The 25,999-nt window shown below is 39.8% G+C and overlaps 1 protein-coding gene across 4 annotated transcripts in view; it reads right to left on the bottom strand.

Annotated features, from left to right (window-relative positions):
• The window catches only part of LAMA3 (laminin subunit alpha 3), a 279,433-nt gene that overhangs the window by 40,165 nt on the left and 213,269 nt on the right, over positions 1-25,999 (bottom strand). For all 4 annotated transcript variants that reach the window (XM_054537712.2, XM_054537713.2, XM_054537714.2 and 1 more), the window contains 16 exons: positions 24,634-24,740; positions 20,400-20,450; positions 19,687-19,838; positions 15,903-16,013; positions 15,686-15,797; positions 15,287-15,454; positions 13,431-13,627; positions 11,588-11,704; positions 10,740-10,894; positions 10,130-10,271; positions 9,196-9,298; positions 7,161-7,277; positions 6,892-7,071; positions 5,564-5,706; positions 1,823-1,993; positions 132-283 (listed from right to left, as the gene is read on the bottom strand). In XM_054537712.2, the coding sequence (XP_054393687.2) occupies positions 132-283; positions 1,823-1,993; positions 5,564-5,706; positions 6,892-7,071; positions 7,161-7,277; positions 9,196-9,298; positions 10,130-10,271; positions 10,740-10,894; positions 11,588-11,704; positions 13,431-13,627; positions 15,287-15,454; positions 15,686-15,797; positions 15,903-16,013; positions 19,687-19,838; positions 20,400-20,450; positions 24,634-24,740 (2,178 nt within the window). The remainder of the gene's footprint in view (positions 1-131; positions 284-1,822; positions 1,994-5,563; positions 5,707-6,891; positions 7,072-7,160; positions 7,278-9,195; positions 9,299-10,129; positions 10,272-10,739; positions 10,895-11,587; positions 11,705-13,430; positions 13,628-15,286; positions 15,455-15,685; positions 15,798-15,902; positions 16,014-19,686; positions 19,839-20,399; positions 20,451-24,633; positions 24,741-25,999) is intronic.

The raw sequence follows: 25,999 nt of genomic DNA, 5'->3' as shown, positions 1-25,999 counted from the left end.
ATAAAGTTATATGAAAAAATTGAAGAATTCAAAGCCAAGCCACGAAAAATGGGGTTCAGCAACATGTATACATGAAAGTTTGGTGAGCGCAGGTCAGGTTCACGAAGAGCAACAGTCAATCAGACTTGTACCTCTGAAATTTCACCCGATCCATAACTGCCTCCTTAGTTTCACTCTTGGTCAAGATCTGGTCCGCTTGGAGTTCAGTCTCATGGTCCCCCAGGTTGTAGACACAGGTGAGCTGGCCATCCACAACTGCCATGCCAATGTAGTCCCGGGAGGCCTGGAGACAAAGGGCCACCTCAGAACACTTCACACTATGGTTTCTCAACTTCCCATTCCAAGAGGATGAGGAGGATACATTTCAAATAACTAATGGATTTTAGGCAATAAGCCTTGGAGAGACAGAATAAACAAGGTGCAATATTTGATAGAATAATACAAAATGCTGAGTTAATAATATGAGAGCTGTCTCTGCTCATGTCATAGGGCACTCATTTATTCATTCCTCCATTCGCTCAATCTACAAATATGTGCCAAGCACCTACCATACAGAGGGCCCCAGGTATGGACTCAGCCGTCCATCAGATTTTAGTCTGGTAAGGGAGATAAGCCATTTTGCTTCTCCTAGTACCACACAACATCCTCTTAACACTTTGTGCATGCCTCTGTTGTCACACCTCTATGTTATCATGGTTAGTTATACGTGCATTTTTCTTCCCTGCTAGAATGTGAGCGCCTTAAGGTAGAAACAACATGTTTTAGAATCATGGCATGATAGCCATAAAACTTACCATTTTAACCATTTTAAGTGTGCGTTGGCATTAAGTACATTCAAGAATAAATTTTTGTTTATCATAAAGCTAGAATGTGACACATAGTAGGTATATGATATAAATTTGCTGAAGGAATAAAGTAATGTGCATTTTATCACAAAACAAAGCAAAAAATCATGACGTAAGAAGCTACAAATAAAATGCCAACCTCTTGAAGCATGGAAGAGTAATTAGCAATAGTGTTGATTTTAAGAATCTTTAAATACAAGATCCATTAGTGACAACTAACAATTTCCTAATTGGGCAGAATTTTTGAGAACCATATTTCAAGCATTTCTCTTCCAACAACTGAATCCTAACCCAGTGAGTGATTAGCTTTTCCTCTGACACTTATGTCAAAGAAATGTATTTTAAAAGGAGGGATTAAAAGCTAAAGCCAGCCATTCAAAATGCCTGTATGGGTAGTGAATTTACACTGATAGTAGTAGTAGTAATGAATTTACACTGATAAAGAGACAGGGCAACTGCTTTTCTTATCATTTAGGCAGGAGAGGGACGATTCATTCCACCCCAGTCCTCACCCATAATCTCCCCAACCCACAGGCTTGAGGAAGGGTCTAAGGCTGGGCGGTCTGAGGAAGAGGACAAGGTCACAATTCTGCGAGGAGGAGCTACTCCTCCTTGGTATTCATCCCGGGTAGTGTGGTGTCAATCATACAACTTGGTAGTATGGAGGGGGGCCAATCATCCTCCCCAAGTGCATATGTTTTTTACATGTACACACACATGCCCATGTGCTGGGCCCACTGGGTAAAGCCTTTTGGTCCTCCAGCAACCAACAATCCAGGATGCATGGGAGGCCCCTCGAGGGCACTGCCACAGTGGGGAGGTGGGCAGGGAGGAAGCTGGAGGGATTTGTCGATGTCTCAGTAGGATTTCTGCCTGCTGTGCTAATGGCAGTGATGCAGCTGTGCCACACAGCTAAAAAGCACACATCTCGAAAAACATTGTTTCAAAAACAAGAGAGATGTCCAAGCAATACTTACATCTTTATTTCCAAGGTACATCACAAACATATTCTCAGTTCCCCCATTTTCTCTTGAGTTGGGCCTTTGGAGAAACAAGGACAGAGATGTATATCCTTTCAAATCTTCCAGGTCATTTGGCAGTCGGACTTCGACTCCAGATTTACCATTGAACCTCATGGGGACAGCAACCTGTGAGGAGTAAGTTACATGGTGTCAAACACTGTTCTGTGAAGAAAGTAGGTGTGCTCAGAGAGCTAGTTTGTGACTCGTAGCCATGTATCAGCCTTTCCTGAGTTGTTATGATAAGGAGCAAGGGAATGTGAATGTCTCTAAGCCCTGGATCATAATCTCCAAGACCCAGATTATAAACTCATGAAACTGTTTCCGGAGCTGTGTCATAAGGCATTTGTGTTTTTTATTAGTCAGGGATATTTGAGCAGTGCATTTAGTCCTCTGTGCCAGCAATAATAATAATGATAATGACAATAATATGAATTACAACCCTAGAAAGTTTTTGTGCAGATGAACTAAAATCTATGGAGGCTCTTGGCATGGTGCCTGGCATACAATCAGACATGTAACACATTAAAACTATATTTTAAGCCAGGTGCAGTAGCTTACACCTGTAATCTCAGCACTTTGGGAGGCTGAGGTGGGAGGATCACTTGAGCTCAGGAGTTTGAGGCCAGCCTGAGCAACATGGCAAGACCTCATCTCTACTAAAAAAAAAAAGAAAGAAAAGAAAAAGCCAGGCGTAGTGTTGTACACCTGTAGTCCCAGCTACTCAAGAGTCTGAGGTGTGAGGCTCACTTGAGCCCAGGAGTTCCAGGCTGCAGCATGCCGTGATCATGCCACTGGACTCCAGCCTAGGGAACAAAGTGAGACCTTGTCTCAAAAAAACAAAACTGTATATATCTATATGTTTTTATATGATATATATTTTTTAATATATGCATTTATATATTAAATATATAAATATATTTTTATAAGTATGTATTAATATACAATTTATATATAATTATGTATTATATATACTATTTATATATAAATATGCATTTTAATATATTAAATATATAATAATGCATATATAATTATATATGTTATATAATATATAATTTTATATATTATATTAAAATGCATATATAATTATAAACACATTATATGTAACTATAATTTTATATATTTAGTATATAAAAGCATATATAATTATATAACACTATATATGCATAAAATACATGATTATTATATATAATTATATATGCATATATTAAATTTATATTTATATATATTAAAATATTTTAAATGCACTTTTAAAGGAACTGCTTCTCTTGGATATATTACATGTTACAGTTTTATTTATTATAGGCGTTCAGTCCTGAAAAATGAGTGAGTGCATCAAGGCTCTCTAAAATAGCGCTTCTTAAGCTCTCTGTGGTGAAGGACCATTTTTTCCTTCTAATATGCCAGGGACAAATACTTTTGTAAAACATATTCAAATGTAAATAACTAGAAAAATAAAAAAACAAAGTAGACAAAATACAAGCCCACTGATCACATGCTTGCATGTTGAGGCAATTCAAATTATTCAAAGCTTCCAAACATTTACTCTCAACTTTATACTTACATATAACAGACCAGTAACAAAAGTTCTCTGACTAGCCCTGGTGTGTGGACCAAGAAGATAAATATTTCCTAACGATCGAATACAAAAGAATGAGATTGAACTCAAGTCTGCATTTTCTCTATCAATATTTAAATATTCATCAAGGATCTTGTATATGCAAGGCATTAAATCAGGGGACTTAGTGATGGGGTCCCACATTTGCGGGCTCATTTCATGCCTCTCTCTCTTACTCACCCCCTGCCCTTCAGAACCTTCTCTGAGTCTCTGCCTGGCATTCTCTCCTGCTTTTTGTCACCTGGCAAATTCCTACTCATCCTTTAAATTTTTTAAATTAAGATATTCCTTGTATTTAAGGAAAGGGAGGGAGAAGAATATGCCTGTATGTGCATCACCATGAAATGGAACATGACTGACAGAACAGGCGCCTGTTCTCCTCTCCCTTCTCAGAGGTCACCACCACTCTGGATCTGGATTCCCATGCACATTCCCATGCATTTTTTCATAATTTTTAAAAATTAAATATGCATTTATCTGTAAACTGTAATTAGTCCTATTTTTCATGTTTTAAATATTTTTATATAAATGGTGTCCACCTGTACACATTTATCTACAACTTGCTTTCTTTTCTGGGCACTATGTGTTTGGATTTATTCATGTTGATACACACAGCTCCAGCTCATTCAGGTTTGCTGTTGTAAACGTGGCTTTTTTTTAAAAAAATTTTTGTGTGTGATTATAAACTATGTTGCAATGAACATTCTTATCCATGTCTGTTAATGTTACTTATTAGTGCTATTCTGACCCTCTCCAGGTAGAACTGGGGGTTTTGAAGATACACATAACACACCTCTATTCAGCTTGTTAGCACAGTCTAAGAAACAACCTGCAGTGGCTGGAGAGCAGCCTGAGTTCAGAACTATGACTTAATAGTTTCTGTGTCCTCAGCACCCAAAGAAGTGCCAATGCCAACCAGGCATTCAAAAGCACTTACTTACTGCTTTTATTTTATGTTTTTCCACTAACATGGTACCTACTATTTGCCAGGCACTGTTTCACATTAGCTCATTTAACCCTAACAATCTCATGAGGTTGGTACTATTATTTTCTATGCTCTATAGACCAAGAAACTGAGGCACAGAGAGGTAAAGGGACAGGGCTCAGGTCTCACAGGTCATCAAAGGCAGAGCAAGAATTGAAACCAAGACAGTCTGGCTTGGTTAAACAGCTGTTAACCACTGCGCTATAATACACTTCAAATTTTTGTTGGATAAATTAGTGAATGAACACAGAAGGGTAAAAGCTAGCATACATTCTTATTCATTTGGTTTTTATAAAGCATGTATGAGTGTGAAGAGGGTGCTTTCTTCCAAACTTTGCCTTATGCTCTTTGTTTTCCTGTTCAAGTTTTTACGTTGGGAATACTTTGCTTTCTTAGAAGAAAGGGCAGATTCTGAGGCTCAAAAGAAGTAATAGTGAGCCTGGTTATTGGGCACGATGCCTCCAGGGCAGTGATATTCTGACTAGGCTCTCCAACCCCTTCCCTCCAAAATGCTCCTGTAGGGCTGTCTAGAAGCTATTGGAAAATATAAGAAATTGTATTTATGCCATTTTAGGACAAAACCAATCTTAAGAGACAAGTGTCAGTAATTCAAGCAAATAACATCAGGTTAAAACAAGAAAGGCTGGTGAATCAGTACTCCAATGACGGAAAACTGCTGTAATCTTAAATCCTCCATCCTCAGCAAAGATGGATTCTACAACTTTCAAGTTACAATAGGAGGGTAGGTCCTATGCAGTACCACACTGGCACATTCTGACCACAGAACCCTTACTTGAATGTGCAATTACAGTTTACAAACTGAGGGCTGGAAGAAAATCCTTTTTTCTGCCTGAATAAACTCAATGGGGGCAAATTGCTTCAGGATCCTGATATACCAGATAATGTAAGGATGAAGGTCATGTACACTTGTAAAGGATGACAGGAGAAAATCAATATTTATATTCAAGCAACAAAAGAATTGGGGAAAGAAAGACAACCAATTCTTGAGTGAATAAGTGTTTTTTTCATTTTTGATGAATGTGATAACTCATCAAAGAACTAGCCTTGGCCACTGGCCACGTGTGGACACACTCACCTTATTGGCAGCATCTCTGGCCTGCTGAATTAGTTCTCGTATTCTGTCCATGTTGTCAGAGATGTTTCCCAAGGGCAACAGCTGTTGGTTGATACTTTCAATCTTGCGCCAAAGATCAGGTAGTTTGTTGGTTAACTTGTTCACTGTTGGTGAGATTAGAAAATAGAAATGTAAGATTGCACATTAAGAAAAGGCTAACTACAAATGTTCTTACTGACAGTATTTGTCAAGTCACATGTTTGGTCCCCAGATGTTGAACAGGATGTGTCATAATTAGTTACTGTAGTCCCTCCCTTACCCATCGTTTCACTTCTCGAGGTTTCAAGTACTTGCTATCAACCATGGTCCAAAAATATTAAAAAGAAAAATTCCAGAAATAAGCAATTCATAAGTTTTGAATCGGGTGCTGTTTGGAGTAGCATGATGAAATCTCATATGTTCCCACCCATGTGAATCTTCCTTTTTTCCAGCATATCCTTGCTGTCTACCCTACCCACCCATTAGTCACTTAGTAGCTGTCTGGACTATCAGATCGAAAAAACATAGTATATATAGGGTTCGGTACTATCTGTGGGTTCACGCATCCATTAGGGGTCTTGGAACATATCCCCTGAGGATAAGGAGGAACTACTGTATATGGTGAATTGTATTCTGCAGTCTGGGTACCATATCCTTTACTTTGACCACTACAGAAAGAAAAAAAAAATCTTTGTTTTCTGATTCTTTTCCTTTCTTTTTTTTTTGAGATGGAGTCTCGCTCTGTCATCCAGGCTGGAGTGCAGTGCCGCGATTTCAGCTCATTGCAACCTCCACCTCCCAGGTTCACGCCATTCTCCTGCCTCAGCCTCCCTAGTAGCTGGGAATACAGGCGCCCACCACCACGCCCGGCTAATTTTTTGTATTTTTATTAGAGATGGGGTTTCATCGTGTTAGCCAGGATGGTCTCAATCTCCTGACCTCGTGATCTGCCCGCCTCAGCCTCCCAAAGTGGTGGGATTACAGGCGTGAGCCACAGCACGCAGCCTGTTTTCTGATTCTTAATATCAATCATAATTCAACGCCTCATGATTTAGAAACATATATCTCCACTTTGTAAAAAACAAAACCAATAGCATTTTCAATGTATTTTCTAAAAATTAAAAATCTCATCTGGTCCTTCCAACAAGCAGAATATCTATACGCTTTGAATATATCCTATATCGTGTGGAGCTGTTTTCTAATGTTTTAGTTTCTGAGATCAGACTTTATCAGGGAAGAATGGAAATGGACCAAAACACATAACAATGGAGAGAATGGCTAAGATGTCCTGGCCAGAGATCGCCTGATACCCGAGTTATCTGCATCAGTCAGAGCCTTTTTGAAGTCTTCGTTCTGTGTGCTCCCATAGGTGTCCTTAATTCTTTCCACATCTGTCTGAATGGGGCTGAGCCCATCCAGCACCTCATCTGTGATGTCGTTGGCCTTTCTGACCATGCTCTTTGCACTACTGATCATCGCATCAATATCACCTAATGCACACACAGATAGGGAGGTATAAGTATCTAAAACGTTCAATAAAAGAAGCCAACCAAGCACAATGGCTTAGGAAGATGCTGACCTCTCTGTATCCCACGAAGACCATCTCGGAGAGTTGTGAGATTGGTGTCTATCACTTCTTTCTGAACTGTCACAATATTCAGGGTTTTCTGTAGGTTGTTGAGAGCCGGACTGACTTCTAAAATAAAATAAAGCATCAGGAGGCAATTACTTTGTGCATTTTGATCCTCCATTGGTATTTGTGGCCCCTGAAGTAGCCAGTGTCTGCACAGCATTGAGTAGACTTGCTTCTTAGGGGTCATCTCAGAGATGCCCACTGCATGTGCCCAGACCCACAGCTCTGGGATCCTCCAGTTACAGAGGTCAGCAGCAAATCAGAGCCTTGTGGTAATGCCTTGGAAATACACAGGAAGAAAGAAAGGGGCTGAATAACTTGGGGAAGGCTAAACTTCTTATCTGCTCAGAGTAAGAGACTCTGTTTAGTAAAAGATGCATCTGTCTTATCCACTACCACGTGCTAGCACATAATGTAGTGTCTGGCACTAGTTGAGGTGTAATATTAGTATATGTTTGTTGAGTAAATGAATATATGAGTGAATGAATGAATTAATAATGCAGAAAGGATCCTCTTCCATCAGAGGACAAGAAAAGGGTGTTGTTGAAAGAGCCTCATCCAGGCAAATACAGACACAAAGTAGGCACTGTTTGTTTCTGTCAATTTCCAAAATGACACATTTTAAAAATTCTGTGAAAGAAAGGGAGCTAGCAGACATTCCTAGCTGATAATATTGCCATCCTCGGGTCATCGAAAATGACCAGCAAATGCTTTAAGACCATCTTGATGATTCATGGCTTCAATTTTGATTCCAGGACTGGTTTACATAGCAACATAGTTAGCATCCTAACCTTATTTAGCACACTGAGCCTACCTCGAAGCTCAAATTTTGTAGAGAGCAATAGATGTCATACCAGGAAATCTGAATTATTGAAATTTGCAAGGCAAATGATTGTATGTTAGTACTTTTTTGGTATTTTATTTTTCATGTCTTTAATTTTTTAACATGAGAAGGAAAGAGAGAAAGAAAGAAGGAAGGAAAGGAAGAAAGCAGAAAGGAGAGAAATTTAATTTACAGAGGCATCATTTAATCCCTCTGAAAGGACTAAGAGGCTGAATGAGGGCCTTGGACTCATGGATGACAACAAGAGCCTGGAGAAACACAAGAAACAGCATTTTTGAAACACAGAAATTTGGTGAGATTGAGAGAGTTTATTTAAAAAAATAAGTAAGGAAAATACATGAAAATTTTCCAGAGATAAAATTTATGCTTAAAAAATTCTCATGCTTCACAGCAGTAGTGATTTTGGGGACTTTCAGTTGCAAAGATTTTAGGACTTAAGAAATTTTAAAGCAGTTATTCTAATGATCCCAAACCAATGATCTTGACATGTAGGGTTGCCAATGCCATGATCACAGGTGGGTTAAATTAAAATAGCCTCCCCACCAAGGCCAGGCCCAAATAGGCCTATCACTCTCAAGATTTATTTATATTTATAAGGCTCTAGTTAATTTTGTATATGATGGGTGGGGAATATTTAGAATATTGGGTGGATACATGAAATTGATAAATAAATCATGAATTTAAAAAGTATTATCTGGGCCTGGCATGGTGGCTCAGGCTTGTAATCCCAGCATTTTGGGAAGCTGAGACAGGAGGATTCCGTAAGGACAGGAGTTTGAGCCCAGCCTGGGAAACATAGCAAGACCTTGCCTCTAAAAAAAATACAAAAATTAGCTGGGCATGGTGGTGCATGCCTGTAATCTCAGCTACTTGGGAGGCTGAAGTGGGAGGATTGCTCAAGCCTAGGAGTTCAAAGCTACAGTGAGCTATGATTGTACCACTGCACTCCAGCCTGGGCAATGGAGACCCCATCTCTATTAAAAATAATAATAGTAATAAAATAAAATAAATAAAAGGTATCATCTGCATTGACACTAAGATTCAAAAACAACATTTGCTTCTAGGGCTGCCCCGCCTGGTCCCAGAGGTCATTTAAAGATCCTGACTATCCCTGCCATTGCCCACTCCCCCTAATACCTTGCTTCAGCTTCTTTTGTGTCATCTTGGCTTCATTTAACAGTTTATCACTGCTGGAACTCAGGGTTTTAGCTTTTCTTGGCAGATCTTCCTTTATCACTGTCTGAAAGCAAAGGATTTAACAGCCTTAAACAAATGCTGTATGTTAGGAAATATGGAATAAGATATCTATCCTAGTCTGAAGCCCTTAATTTTAAGGATGAAGTTCAAACGGGGAAGGAGTTAGAACTAGATTGTTCCCTAAAAGATACAGTTAGGGCTCCAGGTAGCCCTAACACCTATGTGATTTATGTGGCTTGGGGAGGTGAGCCTATCTCTGGTGGCACACTGACAACTTACGTGACACTTGTTTTAGCTGCTCACTGTCATTTGTACAAAAACCTCTACAATAACAGAGGAGAGAACTTAGTTGTTTTCAGGCTTTCAAGCTTTGGGACAGAAAAGTCTTCGCTCATTCAGGAAGGCCTGTCCCCCTTAACTCTGATATTTAATATTTTGTTATTTATTTTCAGATATAGGAATTATCATATGGTGCATATAAGATCCCACAGGACTCCACAGATACACCGAGATGTAAGACCAAATGACCTGATGAAAATGCTGAGCAAGTTGTTTGCAAAAATGTCTCTTTTTGGTTAATGATCACAGCATAAAAGCATACCTGGTAAGATATAGGATATAATATTTGTTCAGGTTGAAAATTGATAATCAGTATAATTTCTATCTGGTTTTACACATAGTTTTAAAACTGTGCTACAGACATGAAATAGTCAAATACAGAAATTACCGATATCTAGAGCAAGTTCTATTCTATACAACAAGTTCTGATTTAAAATAATGCTTTGTTTCTATTCCTTGGAGCCCACAGAAAGAAAATGTAAAAATAAGCCATCTCCACAGCAAATGTGGAGAAGCTGCTGGTACAGGTGCTCACCTGGAGGGCAGATTCAGATGCACTGGCAGCCCTGTTGGCCGCATCCTCGGCCGCTTTGATGGCATTGAGGATGTTCTCGTAGGCGGTGGCGGCATCCACAGCACAGCGCACAAGCTCATCCCCGCTGGCGTTTCTCTTGATCCTGGAAGACAGGGCAGGTTAGGCACTCCCCACAGCCTTCCTCTGCCAGCAGCTGACATCCCCCCAAACCTTTTCATTTCTTCTTTTTCTTTTTTCTTTTTTTTTTTTTTTTTTTAAGAAATGGAAAAAAATAAAATAAAATAAAGAGATGGCAGAGTCTCTCTCTGTCGGCCAGGTTTGACTACAGTGGTGCCATCAACTTGAGCCTAGCCCGTTCCCATTTCATTTGGTAAGTGGATACCTGAGGTGATGGCCTCTCTAGCTGTGCCCAAAGAACGTGGCCAGGAATTAGTGCCCTTATTGCTGCTCTGCTTCTGACTTGGGCCTGGGGCATTGGCCTTGACCCCACCCTCCGCCCTCTACCCAGTTCTGGAGACCCAGCCAACCCAGGCGAGGGCCTTGCTTGTCTCAGGACAAGCTGCTGCACTCAGCCCACGTGTCCTTCTGGTCCCCTGGGCCATGCACTCACTCTTCCAGCTGCTTTGCCAGCTCTTGTAAGGACTGCGCGTGCTTTTCTGCCTCCTCCACAAGGGATGTTTTGCCAGCAGATCTGGAAAGTTCTCTTACTTTGTCACTTAGTTCTTGTCTTGCTTCATTTAAACTGGCAGCTAATTTTTCATATTCCTATTTTTTCCAAATAAACAAAGACAGTATAAATTCAAGCAAAGAATGTAGATGCTGATTTTTTAAACTCTATCATAACTGATGTGTTTCCAGGGGCAACAATGAGATGTTATATTTTCTAAGCCTATTTACCATACCAGTTAATCCTTGGTCACTTCAGACAGTAGCACTGGTAATATTTCCCCAGGGTTTACCACTATCTTGAACATTCTCATTATGGTGAGAAACCCTTTAGTATCCTTTACAAAAGCACAATGTTATCATCAATATAAAGTTGAAGTAAACCAAATAACTTTTTTATGACTTAGAAATAGTTATTATAAAAGGCACTTTAAAATCCCCATTGAACTGCTAAGAAATTGTGTCAGTTTTTTTATCAAGTCTTAAATATCTTCTGTTAATAAATGCTTGTATGCTTGATATTTTAAAAATAGCATTATAATTTTTTTGTTGTTATCACAAAAGTGATTTGCTTATTGCAGACAAATTAGGTAATACATATGAACATAAGAAGACATGTCATTCATACTTCTTTTGCAAGAAAGAACTATTGTTAACATTTCAATATATTCTCTTCCATCTAAGAGACTATACTTTAATAAAAAAAAAAAGTAGGTCAGCCCATTTCATTGTTTTCTCACGATATAATTAAAATGTTTTTAGATTTTTCTAGAGAACGACTATTTCCTCTACCTTCTGGCTTTTCTCCATCAGCTGCAGCGCAATGTTGGTTTGCAACAAAGATGAGTCTGCAGTGGTTAGATACTTGGTGAAATCACTCTGCAGGGAATTTATTTCTTTCACTTGTCTCTGGAGAAAATAAAAAAAAATTGCTTGAGCTCCATGATGTATTATCAGAAGGCATAGACAAATTTATGGGACAATAGCATATAAGTAATTTCAAAGTCAGAATGCTTTCTTGAACCTAAACATTGTCTAGGCAATCACAAAGTGATAGGAAATCAGTTCTTTTTGTAGTGGAGGTATGTTATCATAGTTTCCTTAAACGATATGCCAATGAAACAATTGCTATTACTGCTGAAGAAGGTTTCTACAGTAGGGGTCAACTTGCCCAATGAGATGGGTATATTATCAAAATCTGGTTTGTGAAACAGACCAAAAGATTTTATGTAAATAAATCATCACCAACCATCAGCCAGTACCAATGAGAACACAGCAGGCACTTGACCGAGAGGTCACACAGAACCTGAACTCTGCCAGGCTGGAAGGCTGCCAGAGTTCAGAGGCCTATAAAGTTGGGTCCTGCTCCCTTACCTTGGCATAATCAGCAACTGCACACAGACATGGTACCATCCAAAGAGGCTTTGGGAGCTAAGCATAGAGTCATCCACTAAGACATCATTTATTTTCATTTACCAACTTCCTTCTGTTTTGGGCTCTGCCATGTGTTATTCAACTTTGATTTTACTGTTGTTTTGTAACCCTATATAACCTCTCATATTTTTGTTGTTTTTAATTTTATTTTTTTGAGACAGGTCTCATTCTGTTGCCTAGGGTAAAGTGCAGTGGCTCGATAATGGCTCACTGCAGCCTTGTCCCTAACGCACCAGCGGGTTCAAGCGATCCTTCCACCTCAGCCTCCCGAGTAGCTGAGACTACAGGCTCATGCCACTAGGACCAGCTAATTTTTTAAAAAAAATTTTGTAGAGACGGGGTCTCACTACATTGTCGAGGCTGGTCTTAAACTCCTGGGCCCAAGCAATCCTCTTGCCTCGGCCTCTCAAAGTGTTAGGATTACAGGCATAAGCCATTGCACCTGGCCTCATTGTTTTAGCATACAATGTTCGCTATTTAAAATATTAACTATAAGGCCGGGAATGGTGGCTCACACCTCTAATCCCATCACTTTGGGAGGCTGAGGGGAGTGGATCACCTGAGGTCAGGAGTTTGAGACCAGCCTAGCCAACATGGTGAAATCCCATCTCTACTAAAAATACAAAAATTAGCCAGGCGTGGTGGTGCCAAATATATATATATATATATATATATATATATATATATATATATATATATATAAACTGCAAAATCCAGAGCTCTAAATTCTGTCATTGCAGCTTCTGTATGTGGCCTGTACTTTTATTTCCTATAAAGCAGATTATGGCTTAAAATGCCTTTGCTGGTGATTATGATAATTATGTTCATAAAAAAGTATACATATCTGACACAAAAAGTAAATTACCAAAAACATAATATATACTTTGAATTAATTATAGCAATATTAATTTCTCATCTATTTGGCAACATTATTCCTCCAATACTCTTTCAGCTGGGGATGCAGGTGAAGCAGTTCACACTGCTTTGTCTGTGATTTAAGTTCAGAATCTTTTCTGGTAGCTGAAGACTAGAAACGACTATGGTTTTGCACTTAATGCTTTGTTCCTGTCTGATCTGGGTCTGAGGTGGTATAATCAGATGTACAGATAGGTGCCTGGCTATGCCACTTTATTAATAATAAAGATCCCTGCTTCTCTCATCCTTATTAACGGAAGTGTGTAGCTTCAAACTGTGAACTCACCTGGATGGCTCCCAAAGCTCTCTCGTTTTCTTGGTTCAAGCCATTTGCCTGCTTGGCTCGGGCAGCTGCCTCCTGCAGCCGAGCATGAAGGTCACTGAGTTTGGCTTCGTATTCATTTAAAGAATCCCGTATACTGTTAGCAAGCCCATTGTTCTCCCCCTGGTGGGTTTTCTGCCAGGTCCTTATCCGGTTCAGCACTGTAATACATCACTTCATGTTTTCTACTTGACAGATGAGCATACTGAAGCTGGGTTATAAAGACTACAAGGGGAGAATCGAGTTTCTACTCATTTCATGGTCTTCCTTGAACTTTGGAGGGGATGGGAAAGGAAACTCACATTGACACAGACCTGCTATGTGCACTGTACACGTTGCCTCATTTAACTTCCACAGGAAAACAATAAATTATCATTCTCATGTTTTAGATAAGGAGATGGAACCTGTGAGAAATGAGAGGACTGACCCAAGGTTACATGGCTAGTCAGGCGCAGGACTTGAACTTGAGCTGGCTGCAGGGGGTAAAGTGCATGCTCCTTCCACTGTGAATACTGCCTACTTACAATTAAAAGCCAAGACTTATATTAAATTTGAACAATAAAAATTTAAGCAAGAAAACTGCTAGTATCTATATATTAACCACTGATACATCATTTTATTAAAGAATAAATACCAGCATCTGTAAAAAGTATGCACTAAACTAATATTTCTCAGTTTTGAACTAATGAGGCATTTTCTCTAGTCAAAACCTTTTGATGTATTCTGTTAATTTCTAGTATATCCTTTTTTTGTTTTTGTAATACAAATTTGAACATCCCTAATCTAAAAAGCCAAAATCTGAAATGCTTCAAAATCTGACATTTTTGAGCAATGACATGATGCCACAAATAGAAAATTCCACATCTGACCTCATGTGACAGGTTGCAGTCAAAATGGAGTCAAAAGTTCGTTTCAGAGGCTGGGCGTGGTGGCTCACGCCTGTAATCTTAGCACACTGGGAGGCCAAGGCAGGTGTATCGCTTGAGGTCAGGAGTTTGAGACCAGCCTGGCCAAAATGGTAAAACCCTGTCTCTACTAAAAATATAAAAATTAGCCAGGCATCGTGGCAGGCACCTGTAATCCCAGCTATTCCTCAGTCTGAGGCATGAGAATCACTTGAACTCAGGAGGTGAAGGTTGCAGTGAGTTGGGATCACACCACTGCACTCCAGCCTGAGTAATGGAGTGAGACTCTGTTACATACATACACACACACACACACACACACACACAAAGTTCATTTCATGCACATAATTGTTAAAAATATTGTATAAAATTACCTTCAATATATGTGTATAAGATGTAAATGAAAAGTAAATAAATTTTATGTTTAGACTGGGGTCCCATCTCCAAGAGGTCTCATTAAGTCTATGCAAATATTCCAAAATCCAAAAAAAATCAAAAATCTGAAACACATCTGGTCCCAAGCATTTTGGAAAGGGAAGCTCAATCTGTAGTAGTGCTAATATCAATTTGTGATTCAAAAATTCAATAGTGGTGAGGTGACCATTGATAATGATGTAATGAGAAAACTAGAAAGAGGTGAATAAGGATCAGAAAAATGCAGTCACCATATCTAACTTTCAGAAGAATCTTTTTTTTTTTTTCTTTGCATGATGGTAAGCTGTTATATTCTACAGCCCATTGGTAACCTGGGTCTCCTGGGGGCTACCAATTTTCACCACGTGGTGCTCTAACAATAATATTTGCTGAAACCATGAGGCCTTCCACCTGTAACGGGGAACTCTACATTGCACTCTGCACATCATGTTTCAAATCAATTAGAATGGACTGGATGCAAGAATTTGGGAGCATTCTTACAGAGCTGCGACTCCCTTTTATCAGCTTCTGCTTCTCTCAGGTGCTTTCCAAAGTTCCTGTTCCGCAGTTCCCTCATCATGCGCTGGGCTTCAGCCCACTCTCTGGAAAAGTCACCTGAAGGCACGTTGTTTCCCTCTCCATCTGTCCCAGAGATCTGCTTTAAGAGAACTAGGAAACATCAAGTGGTTTATTAAACTGGGAATTCTGGGCTCCAGCAGGCTACTTAAAAAAATAAAATTAAAAAAAAAGGCAGAAACTTCTATGGAGATTTTATATTAGTTTTTTAGTATCACTATGGGATTATTTTCATAATGTTGAAATCTTAAAGGGAATTCTTTTAGTGTACAACGAAGGTTATGTAACCAAAAAAATGTAATTGGGCTTAATAACTCTTCTTACTGTGCACATTCCGGATGACATTTTTAATCTTCACATCCAGTTCTTTTGCGCTTTGTGTTGCCCGATTAACATTGTTGTATAATGTTTGTGCTTTTCTGGAATTTACTTGAGCCTATATGAAAAATAAATTGATTAGCAGCAAATTAAGTCAATGAGAAAAAATAAAAATACTTCGAAAGCAAAAAAACCGCAAAGTTAAATGGACCTAACACATTACCTTTTCTTGCAAAGTCTCAAATTCCTGATTCAAATCAGTCAGTTCTCTTTCCAGGCCTTCTATTTTTGATCCATGATTTGAAATGGCAGAACGGTAGTTGAGCAACTGATTCTGGAAATAAAACACAAATGAATGTCACTTTAAAGTATAAATTAAGACTAAGTCCTATCAACCTGGTCAACAGGGTTACAAATGAAGAATCATTTGGCAAGACCATTGTCAGTTCCATACACACACAAATGTGGTTCTTTGAAATAGGCTACATAAGGAATCTATTTTCTGATGTACATTGTGATATGGCTCAAAATAAAGTAGCAAATGTGACAAATGTGAAGAGACAAGAGCTACTTCACTTGAATTAATGACCTAAACTTATAGAAACGAGGGCGATACTACTTACCTGATTAATTAATTTCCAGATTCTATAATAAATACAGTTTTTTAAAACCTGCAGTTAACCTGACAACACTAAAAGCAGTGCATATGGCTACTTGAATGAAGGAACCATTAAGAATCTATTCAAAGAATCTCATCCAACAGAACCACAGGGAACTCAGAGCTCGTGTAGCTGAACAGCCTCATATTGCAAACGAGAAAATGGAAGCCCAAAGAAGTCAGCTGACTTGTCCACAGTTGTATAGCCCATCAGTGATTGCTTCAGGACCATAATCCAGGCCCCTTGCCCTTTTTTTAGGCTAAATTGCCTCATTACTCTTAGACCCTTAGACACTGCTGCACATAATATCTAGAATGGTGATTATTTTCAATTTTTTGGAAAAAAGTATTAATATATTGAAAAAGTTTATAGGAAAAAGTGATATTATTACCTCAATATGTATGTCAGAACCAGTGTTGGGTAAAAGAATACAGGCTTTAAATAAAGCCTAGGTCCAAACCCTTAGTCTGCCACATAATACATGAGCCTCACTAAGCCTTGCTCTTCCATTAGTAAATTGGGGATTATCGTATTTAGCTGCAGGGTTGGCTTTGGTGATAAGTGAGCTAATGTATTTTAAAATGTCATGTACACATGAGCATTCAAAAATGTTACTTCCCTTCTTATACGTAATCTTTCTTAATTTTCGCACGTGTGATATGGCAAGAAGATAGTTCTATTTTAACTTTACTTTGGGGAAAGGGAGGCAAGTCATTATATAGATTGTCAGCAGAACACCTGGATAAGAGGTGGAGTGGGTAAAGCATGGTCTTTAGAATTTGATCTTGATTTGAATTCTTCCAGAACCACCATGATTTTAGGCAAGTTGCTCAGCTTCTCCATGCCTGTATAATGAGAATAACACTAGGTTCCTCATGAGGAGGTTGTGAGACTTGAGTAAAGCCCTTAACACAGGGTGTGGCACACAGCGTGTGTGCAGAACGGTGAAGGCTACAGGGTCGTGTTGATGAAATCCAAGCAAGCCAGTGGCTTCCTTTTTTTTTCCCTCAAGACATAAATGCTTTTCCCCTCCTCTTCTCCATATTAAGCCTATAAACCTTGGACTAAAATTATCCAAAAGGATAATTTTTCTAGAATAATCTTTTGCTATATATACTCACCTATAGTCACTAGAATCAGCCCTCTACCCAAAAGTACTTATTAAACTTTCCCCAAAGCCTTGTTCACTGTGTCTAGACTAGAGCTGATCTCATCTACTGAATTATTTTACTTCAATGAGTGTATTTTTTCATTTCCATGATTTTCAATTGGGTATTTTCCTATCTACCTCTTCTTGTTTGATTTCTGGTGGTTTCCCCCCTCAAATTTCCTAATTTCTTGTTCCTTCTATTGGGTGTTATTCTGCAAAGTCATTTTCAGATTGTCCTATTGTTTTTATTTTATCCAAAGTGAACTCATCTCTTGACTGTTGCTTCTGTTGGGTGTCTTTCTTATTACTTCTCTGCTAACAATGTTTGCAGGCTCATTCTGGGTGGGAGTTCCCCTTTCTTGTGCTCTCTGGGCCCTGTCTAGTGCTCTTATACTTATCACCACCCCTACTCGAACCTCCGACCCGCAGTCTAGGACCAGGTCTTACTTTGGCAGTTTAGGATTTATATACCATGGTGGCGTTGAGAGGATGTAACATTCCAGCACAGATCCAGGTCTGTAGATTTGTCCCACCCCTGTAGCTTTGCTAGGATCTCATATGGCCATCACCCAACGATGAGCACTGGGCAGTTTCCAGGCTGCTTTTTAGCCCCCATTCATGGGCACAGCATCCCCTATTTCCCCTCAGGGAAATAGGTTCTATTACTTCTTAGGATACCCTCTCAGCCACCTTCCATCTAAGTATACATACAGCATTCACCCAAATGGACCACATTCTGAGCTATAAAACAAACCTCAACACATTTAAAAGGACTGAAATCGTAGAAAGTATGTTCTCTGACCATGAAAGAGTTAAATTAGAAACCAGTAACACAAAGTTATCTGGAAAATTCCCCAATTTGGATATTAAACAACATTTCTTTTTGTTTTTTGTTTTTGTTTTGTTTTTTGAGATGGAGTCTTGCTCTGTCACCCAGGCTGGAGTGCAGTGGCACCATCTCAGTTCACTGCAACCTCCGCCTCTGGGTTCAAGTGATTCTCCTGCCTCAGCCTCCCAATTAGCTGGGACTACAGGTGTGTGCCATCACGCCTGGCTAATTTTTGTATTTTTAGTACAGTGGGAGTTTCCCCATGTTGGCCAGGTTGGTCTCCAACTCCTGGTCAAGTGATCTACCCACCTTGGCCTCCCAAAGTGCTGGGATTACAGGCATGAGCCACCATGCCTGGTCAACACATTTCTAAATAACACACAGGTTACAGATACGTCACAAGGAAAATCACAAAGAAAATCTGAAAATCCATTGAATTGAATGAGAATGAAAACATAACATTGCAAGGTTTGTGGGATACAGCTAAAGCAGTGCTTAGTGGTAAAACTGATAGGATTATAGGCCTACATTAGAATCAAAGATTTTGAGTCAATAAAATAAGCTTAGGAAACCAGAAAATGAATGGCAAGTTTCACCCAAAGCAAGCACAAGGAAGGAAAAAAAAAAGGATAAGAACAGAAATCAATGAAATTGAAAACAGAAAAACAATGGATAAATCAATGAAATAAAAGGATCAACAACATTGAAAATACTCTAGCCAAAATAATTTAAGAGAAGGAGATAAGATATAAATTATCATTATCAGAAAATGAATGAGAAGGCATCTTTATAGACTTTGCAGATGTATAAAGGATAATAAGGGAACATTATGAACAATTTTATGTCAATATATTTGGTAATTTAGATGAAATTGACACATTATTTGAAAGGTGCAAATGACCAAGTATTACTCAAGAAGAAACACATAGACCAAATACTCTAGTCTCATACCTATTCTTTGAAAATTAAATTCATGGTTTATTTTAAAAAAACACAACTTCCAACAAAGAAAATTCCAGGCTCACATGGCTTCACTGGAAAAATTCTATCCAACATTTAAAGAAGAGTTAATACCAATTTAACACAAACCTGTGTTTGAGTCTTCTGAATGCAAGATACTGAAATAAAGGATCTATGAGAAAAATTCGCCTGGAAATGTTCAGTAAGTATTGTTCACCTAGATGTGTTAATTTTGCGTGTTCACAAAAATGATTTTCCACCAGGAAAACGCTTATCTTCATTTGGATCAGAGGAAGGAAGACAACCCTTGAGCCTTTCCAAGAGTCAACCTCTCTCTTCCTGCTTATGGAGAATCCACTCCCACAGCATGTCCTCCCCACGTGTCTACCCTCGGCCACAGGGGATTTACCCTCAGGTCCTTGGCCTGGGTCTCCAGGTGCCTCATCTGCTCCAGAAGCCCCGCGCTGGCACTCAGGCCCTGCAGCTGAGACTTGACCAGGCGGAGCTGCTCGCCCATGGTGGCCAGGTCGTTCAGGAGGGTCATCACACAGCTGTCGCAATCTGTAGGGGCCACAATCAAAAGCAAATGTGCTGCGAGGGGAGCTGTGGGACTGTGAAAAGACCGTAAGTGCTATGCAGCCCAGCTGGCATGCACACAGATCATGATGGGTGACAACCACAGCCCTGGCCTTCTCAGGGAGGGATGCGGATTCTGAAAAAAGGAGAGCCCTATGTCCAGGGAGCATTTTAGAAATGGAGATTCCATGCAACTGGTTGCTTACTTTATACATGAGGAAAACAATAATAGCCTTCATCTATGGGATGCTTGCAATTTACCAGGCATTGTGATAAGACATTTACAAGCACTTCCCTAATATCCCTATAAGGTAGGTCTAGTTATCATGTTAACTTAGCAAATGATGAAACTGAGGCTTGGAGAAGCAGGGTCCCCTGCTGAAGGTCATACAGAGAGAAGCTGATTTGACCCTAAGTAGTCCTCCTTCCACCTCCTCCCACCCTTACTTTCCCAGACTGGAAACTGCATGACCCAGCATGGGGCTCACATATCTTAAACCAAACCCCACAACTTGGAAAGGAGGAGGAGGGGCTTTCTTTTCTCACCATCACATTCTTCTGCAGGGCTGCTATCTTTGGGTTCTTGGTTTATGCAGTCTGAAATCAGAAAATAACCAAAGAAGACATTGTTATTAAACTTACTCTTCATCTGCTCTTTAACTTGGTTTTCAGAAAAGCTAGTTTTGCAAAGTTTTATTAGTTTGGTGCAAAAGTAATTGTGGTTTTCACCATTTTAAGTAATGGCAAAACCCACAATTACTTTTGCACCAACCTAATAATAGACTCCCAACTACCCAGCATCGCTAGCTCTTCCTTTTCCCTTCCTCACCCATGCCAGTGCCCAGGAAGCCTTCTCATCTCCCAGCAGGCTCACTGCAGGAACTGCTTTTGTGGCCTCCCTGTTATATATTCAATTCCTTCACTACAAATGTCAACTCTATAAAGGGCCATGTTTTCTTATCAAATCAAGCCTCTCGATGATTCGCATTAGGGCTTTCTTCATTGGAGAGCCTCCTGTATGTTCATGCTGCTTCTGGCATCATTCAAGAACATTGGCAAACATTCACTGAGCACCTTTGAGCATTCACAGTGTGCCGGAGCCCCATGCTAGCTGCTGGAAATACAAAGATATCAAGACAAAATCCCTGCTGCTCTGTGACTTAACAGTCCCATGAAACACGGGCGGCAGACAAGTTACAAAACAGTGTGACAGATGTGGTGATAGTGATGGGCATACAATGTCAGTGGGCCCACACCACCAACTACAGCACATATAAGCTGAGTTTTTGTTGTTTTTTTTTTTTTGGCTTGAGGGGAGCAGGGGAGTCTCACTCTGTCACCCAGGTTGGACTGCAGTGGTGCGATATCAGCTCACTGCAATCTCTGCCTCCCAGATTCAACCGATTCTCCTGCCTCAGCCTCCCGAGTAGCTGGGACTACAGGCACGTGCCACCACGCCTGGCTAATTTTTGTATTTTTAGTAGAGATGGAGTTTCACTATATTGGCTAGGCTGGATAAGCTGAGTTTTGAGGTTCTCAGCTACAGTAAAGCCTGCTGGTCAACCCTGGGCATTCTTGACTCCTTCCACGTGTACTCTTTTCCCCATGCTGTGCATTCTGATGTTGACATGTCCTCTCACTTCCCCCTGAACAAACTATCTAGCGTCACAACAGCAAACTCTATGCTTAACATTTTCCTGGACAAGCTTCAAGAGGCTTTCACATCTGTTATTCTCACCAGCCAATAATATTCCACACTTTGTGTGTATATACAGACATTTTAAACCACATTTACTTTTAATTGCAAAAAATAATATAAATTAATTACGGAAAATATGGGGAAGTCAGAAAAACGAGATAAAAGCATCATCCTTGATATTGCCACTCAAAGACAATGTTCCCTTTATAAATATTTGTATACATTTTAATTTATTATATATAATCATGGGTTCCTTTTTAAAAAAAGCCTTACTCACCTTTTTTTTTTTTTTTTTTTTTTTTTTGAGACAGAGTTTTGCTTTTGTCGCCCAAGCTGGAGTGCAGTGGTGCTATCTCAGCTCACTGCAACCTCTGCCTCCTGGGTTCGAGCGATTCTCCTGCCTCAGCCTCCTGAGTAGCTGAGATTACAGGCATCTGCCACAACACCCAGCTAATTTTTGTGTTTTTAGTAGAGACGGGGTTTCCCCATGTTGGCCAGGCTGGTCTCAAACTCCTGACCTCAGGTGATCCACCCACTTCAGCCTCCCAAAGTGCTGGGATTACAGGCATGAGCCACCATGCCCAGCCATTTGCTCTTATATGTATATATTGCGATACTTCTATTTCCTCAGTTAGTCTGTAAATGGCTTCTGGCCAGCAAGCATGGTCTTGTTTCCTTGACAATTTTCAACAGCACCCTGAATAGTTTATGGGGGACTAGGCTTCTCTGGATGATTGATTTATTAGTGAAATTTTCCCAACAAGCTTGCATTTTGACCACCAAGGAATGTGTCCATTATTAGTTGAAGAAAAAAAAAAAGAATAAAAAACAACAACAACAAAACTCTAACAGGAATAAGCAAGTCTCATACATAAGCATTTTCTTCCATTTTGGGAACAAATAGTTACTATCCTCATTTCAGGTTGCTGATTTTTGTTACTGGCGTGGGGGAAATGAGGGTTGCAGAGGCATTAGTCTGGTGAATAAGCTGCGCGTGATGTTGAAGCTTCTTGAATACTTCCAGTGACAGGAGAAATTGCCTCCTTTTAAAGCAATCTGTTTCATCTTTAAACATTAGACACTTCTTCCTTAGAATCATTTAAAATAGAGCTTCCTCTTGCTTCTACTCTTTGCTCTAAGTTCTGTCCCTTATGTCTCAGAGAACAAGACCAACCGTTTCCCACACGCCAGCCTAACAAACATGTCCTTTCCAGCTCTTCCTTTCACTGCCCTGGTCAATCCTTCCTCGTGTGACACAGTTCCACATCCCTTCAGAGTCTTACTCTCTTTCTGAACAACTATAGCTCTTCTATTGTCTTCTAAAGACGTAAATAACTCTCACGTGAGGACTTACATGAGCAGTGTGCCATGGACCCCGGCTTTAGACCAAATGGAACTCAGTGAAAACAGTACGAGCTATCTTAGGGGCCACACCACACTCTAACCTACCCTGCACTGACTGCTGATGACAACCTTAAGCTTTTTTACACCTCCTGCTACTAAGCCAGTTACCACTTATCACATAGCTAAAGGTTTGTTTATTTTTTCCACTCAACTATGGACCACACCCTTATCCTTAACATCATTTTGTCTGGTTGAATTGGCCTATCATTCCAGACTGTTGAGGCCCTTTTGAATTCTGAATGTCATGGGAGGCACTTACTATTAGAGAAGACCAGGGAATTTGACCCCAAAATATGGCACCCTGGTAGGCTAATTATTTTAAATTGAAGGCCCTTGGAGACCAGCAGATGCCGGAAAAAACTTTACTCTTATACCCACTTATCTTCCATGGGTAGATATTCAGACTTGCCATTCAGACTTGCCATTCAGACTTGCCAAAAATGAAAACAAACTATTTCTGGTTTCTTCCATGAGTTTTCATTAACTTAACTCATATTTCAGGGAGAAAGATTGAAGTCTGTCAACACACCTGGACAGACTCTTGTCACAAACCATTGTCTGTTCTGTGGGCCCAAAAGATTTTGTCCCAGGCCTCACTGTATGTTCTCTGAATCCATTGAGTCAGCCTAAAAATCATTTACCATTCCCCTTAAAATCATCCACATTTCTGCATCTCTCTTTCCCCTAAGAAGAAGGGTACATAAGCATCTATGCCCCACTGGGTTATTGGGTAATCATTGTCCTGTGATTCTCCTGTGTTACACGCATTAAAATAAAATTGTGTATGCCTTTTCTCCTATTAATCTGCCTTTTGTCCGCTGATTTTCTGTAAACCTTCTGTAGGTGAAGGGGAAGTTTTCCCTTGGTCCCTTTACTGTTCTTCCCAACTTTGTGTCATCTGATAAACGGGTAGGCATGCTTTCTATATTTCCATCCAAATAAAAAATGTGGAGCCAAAGATGAAGTCCTGAGGCATGACAATAAATACCCCATTCTAGACTGGCATTAATCTATTTACTCTGCATTCCTTTGGGAATAGTCATTTGACCAGCTGGAATCCACATATCCAAGGTTTAGTTCTTCAACTTGTCCATAGGTATAAGATGACAGATTTTATCTAAGTGTTTGGTGTCACACTACATCAATAGCATTTTCCTGATTAATCCTATTAATATTCTGTCAAAGAAGGAAGAGGATAGTCTTCCTTTTTGTTCCAAGTTGCTCCTAATAAACCATACTAACTCCTGCTAATTATCTTTTTCTTGGTGTATAAAATCCACCCCAATTACCCACCCACATCCCAGAACATGTACTGCTGTAAGATAAAGAGTATTTCAATTTCTTCAGACACACACAGGAAAGCTGATGAGACAATAACCCTACAATATCAAAGGGAGATCTCAGCAAAATCACCAAAGTAGGATCTGAAGTTATTTTGGTTATAATTAGGTAAGTTTTAAAAACAATTCACTTTAAAAAAAAAAAGTGCATTGAAACAGGTTATTCACCAAAGCTGAAAATACTATCTAAGCATTCCCAGGGTTGTCAAAACAATGGGACAGCTTGCTGGCTGGAATTGTGTATTATGCATCCTGAAGATGTGTGCTTGGGTTCTTATGCTGTTAAGCTATACCAGCTTTATAAATGCAAGTTAGCAGGAGTATGGGTCGACCTTACCTCCAGTCAGGGGATCACAGCTGCCCAGCTGGCCATTGCTGTTACAACTGCATGGTTGGCAGCTACCTCCGAATTTCTGGGGATTCCCGAAATATCCCGGTGCACACCTACACAAAATAGAGAGGAGGAGAAACACCAAAATAACTCATCGTTTATCCCAACCAATTTTCTCAATCTCTAGCTCTCTGTTTGGGATATTGTAACCCAACGGGCGGAAGACTGACATAGATCTGCAAGAATGAATATTTCTCAATACAGAGGTATTTACCCCTTGAATTGTCTCACTGAAATAAATTTGAAGTAAGATCCATATAATTTCCATTTTTTTGAATGAGGGAGGACTTTCTTAATATTTCCTATTGCATTATTTCTTCCTTCCTTTCCTTCCCTTCCTTTCCTTCCTTTCCTCCTTCCTTCCTCCCTCCCCCCCTTCCCTTCCTCTTCTCTTCTTTTCTCCTTTCCTTTCCTTTCCTTTCCATTCCATTCCCTCCCTCCCTCCCTCTCTCTTTCTTTCTTTCTTTCTTTCTTCTTTCTTCTTTCTTTCTTTTTCTTTTCTTTTCTTTCTTGACAGTCTTACTCTGTTGTCCAGGCTGGAGTACAGTGGCACAATCATAGCTCACTGCAACCTCGAACTTCTGCACTCAAGCAATCCTTCTGTCTCAACCTCCCAAGAAATTCAGACTACCGGTGCATGCCACCATTCCTGGCTAATTTTTTAATTTTTAGTAGAGATGAGGTCTTGCTATATTGCCCAGACTGGTCTTGAACTTCTGGGCTCAAGCAATCCTTCTGCCTCAGCCTCCCAAAAAACTGGAACTACAGGTGCATGCCACCAGGCCTGGCTAATTTTTTAATTTTTAGCAGAGATAAGGTCTTGCTATGTTGCCCAAACTGGTCTTGAACTCCTGGGCTCAAGTGATCCTCCTGCCTCAGCATCTAAAGTGCTGGGATTACAGGCATGAGCCACTGTGCCTGGCCTGCACTATGTCAAGTCTGCATAATTCATATTTGCACTAATTGCTGCCGTGCTATATATAATGACTCTTAAACAACTGAGAACAGTTACAGCTGCTACCTTTGGCCCTGAGCCTTTGTTATTCTAGATAGTATAGTAACGAGAACTCATTCCTGGTTTACAAGTTTAAAGATCACATTTCCTTGATTCTTCGATTGTTTTTTTTAAAAAAAAAAAGTCAAATAAGCACATATTAATGCTCCTGGAGTTGGGATGTCAATTACAATATTTCCATTAACAAAGTTCCACTTCCCATCCAGTCACCCCCAAATTGTCATTAAACTGATGTGTGGTGTCTTATCATCAATGGACTTGATAGACTCAAGGAAATATGGTATTTACCTCATTTCC

Source organism: Pongo abelii, chromosome 17 (assembly GCF_028885655.2).
Source record: "Pongo abelii isolate AG06213 chromosome 17, NHGRI_mPonAbe1-v2.0_pri, whole genome shotgun sequence".
NCBI lineage: Eukaryota > Metazoa > Chordata > Mammalia > Primates > Hominidae > Pongo > Pongo abelii.
This window is presented reverse-complemented; position numbering and strand designations above follow the sequence as displayed.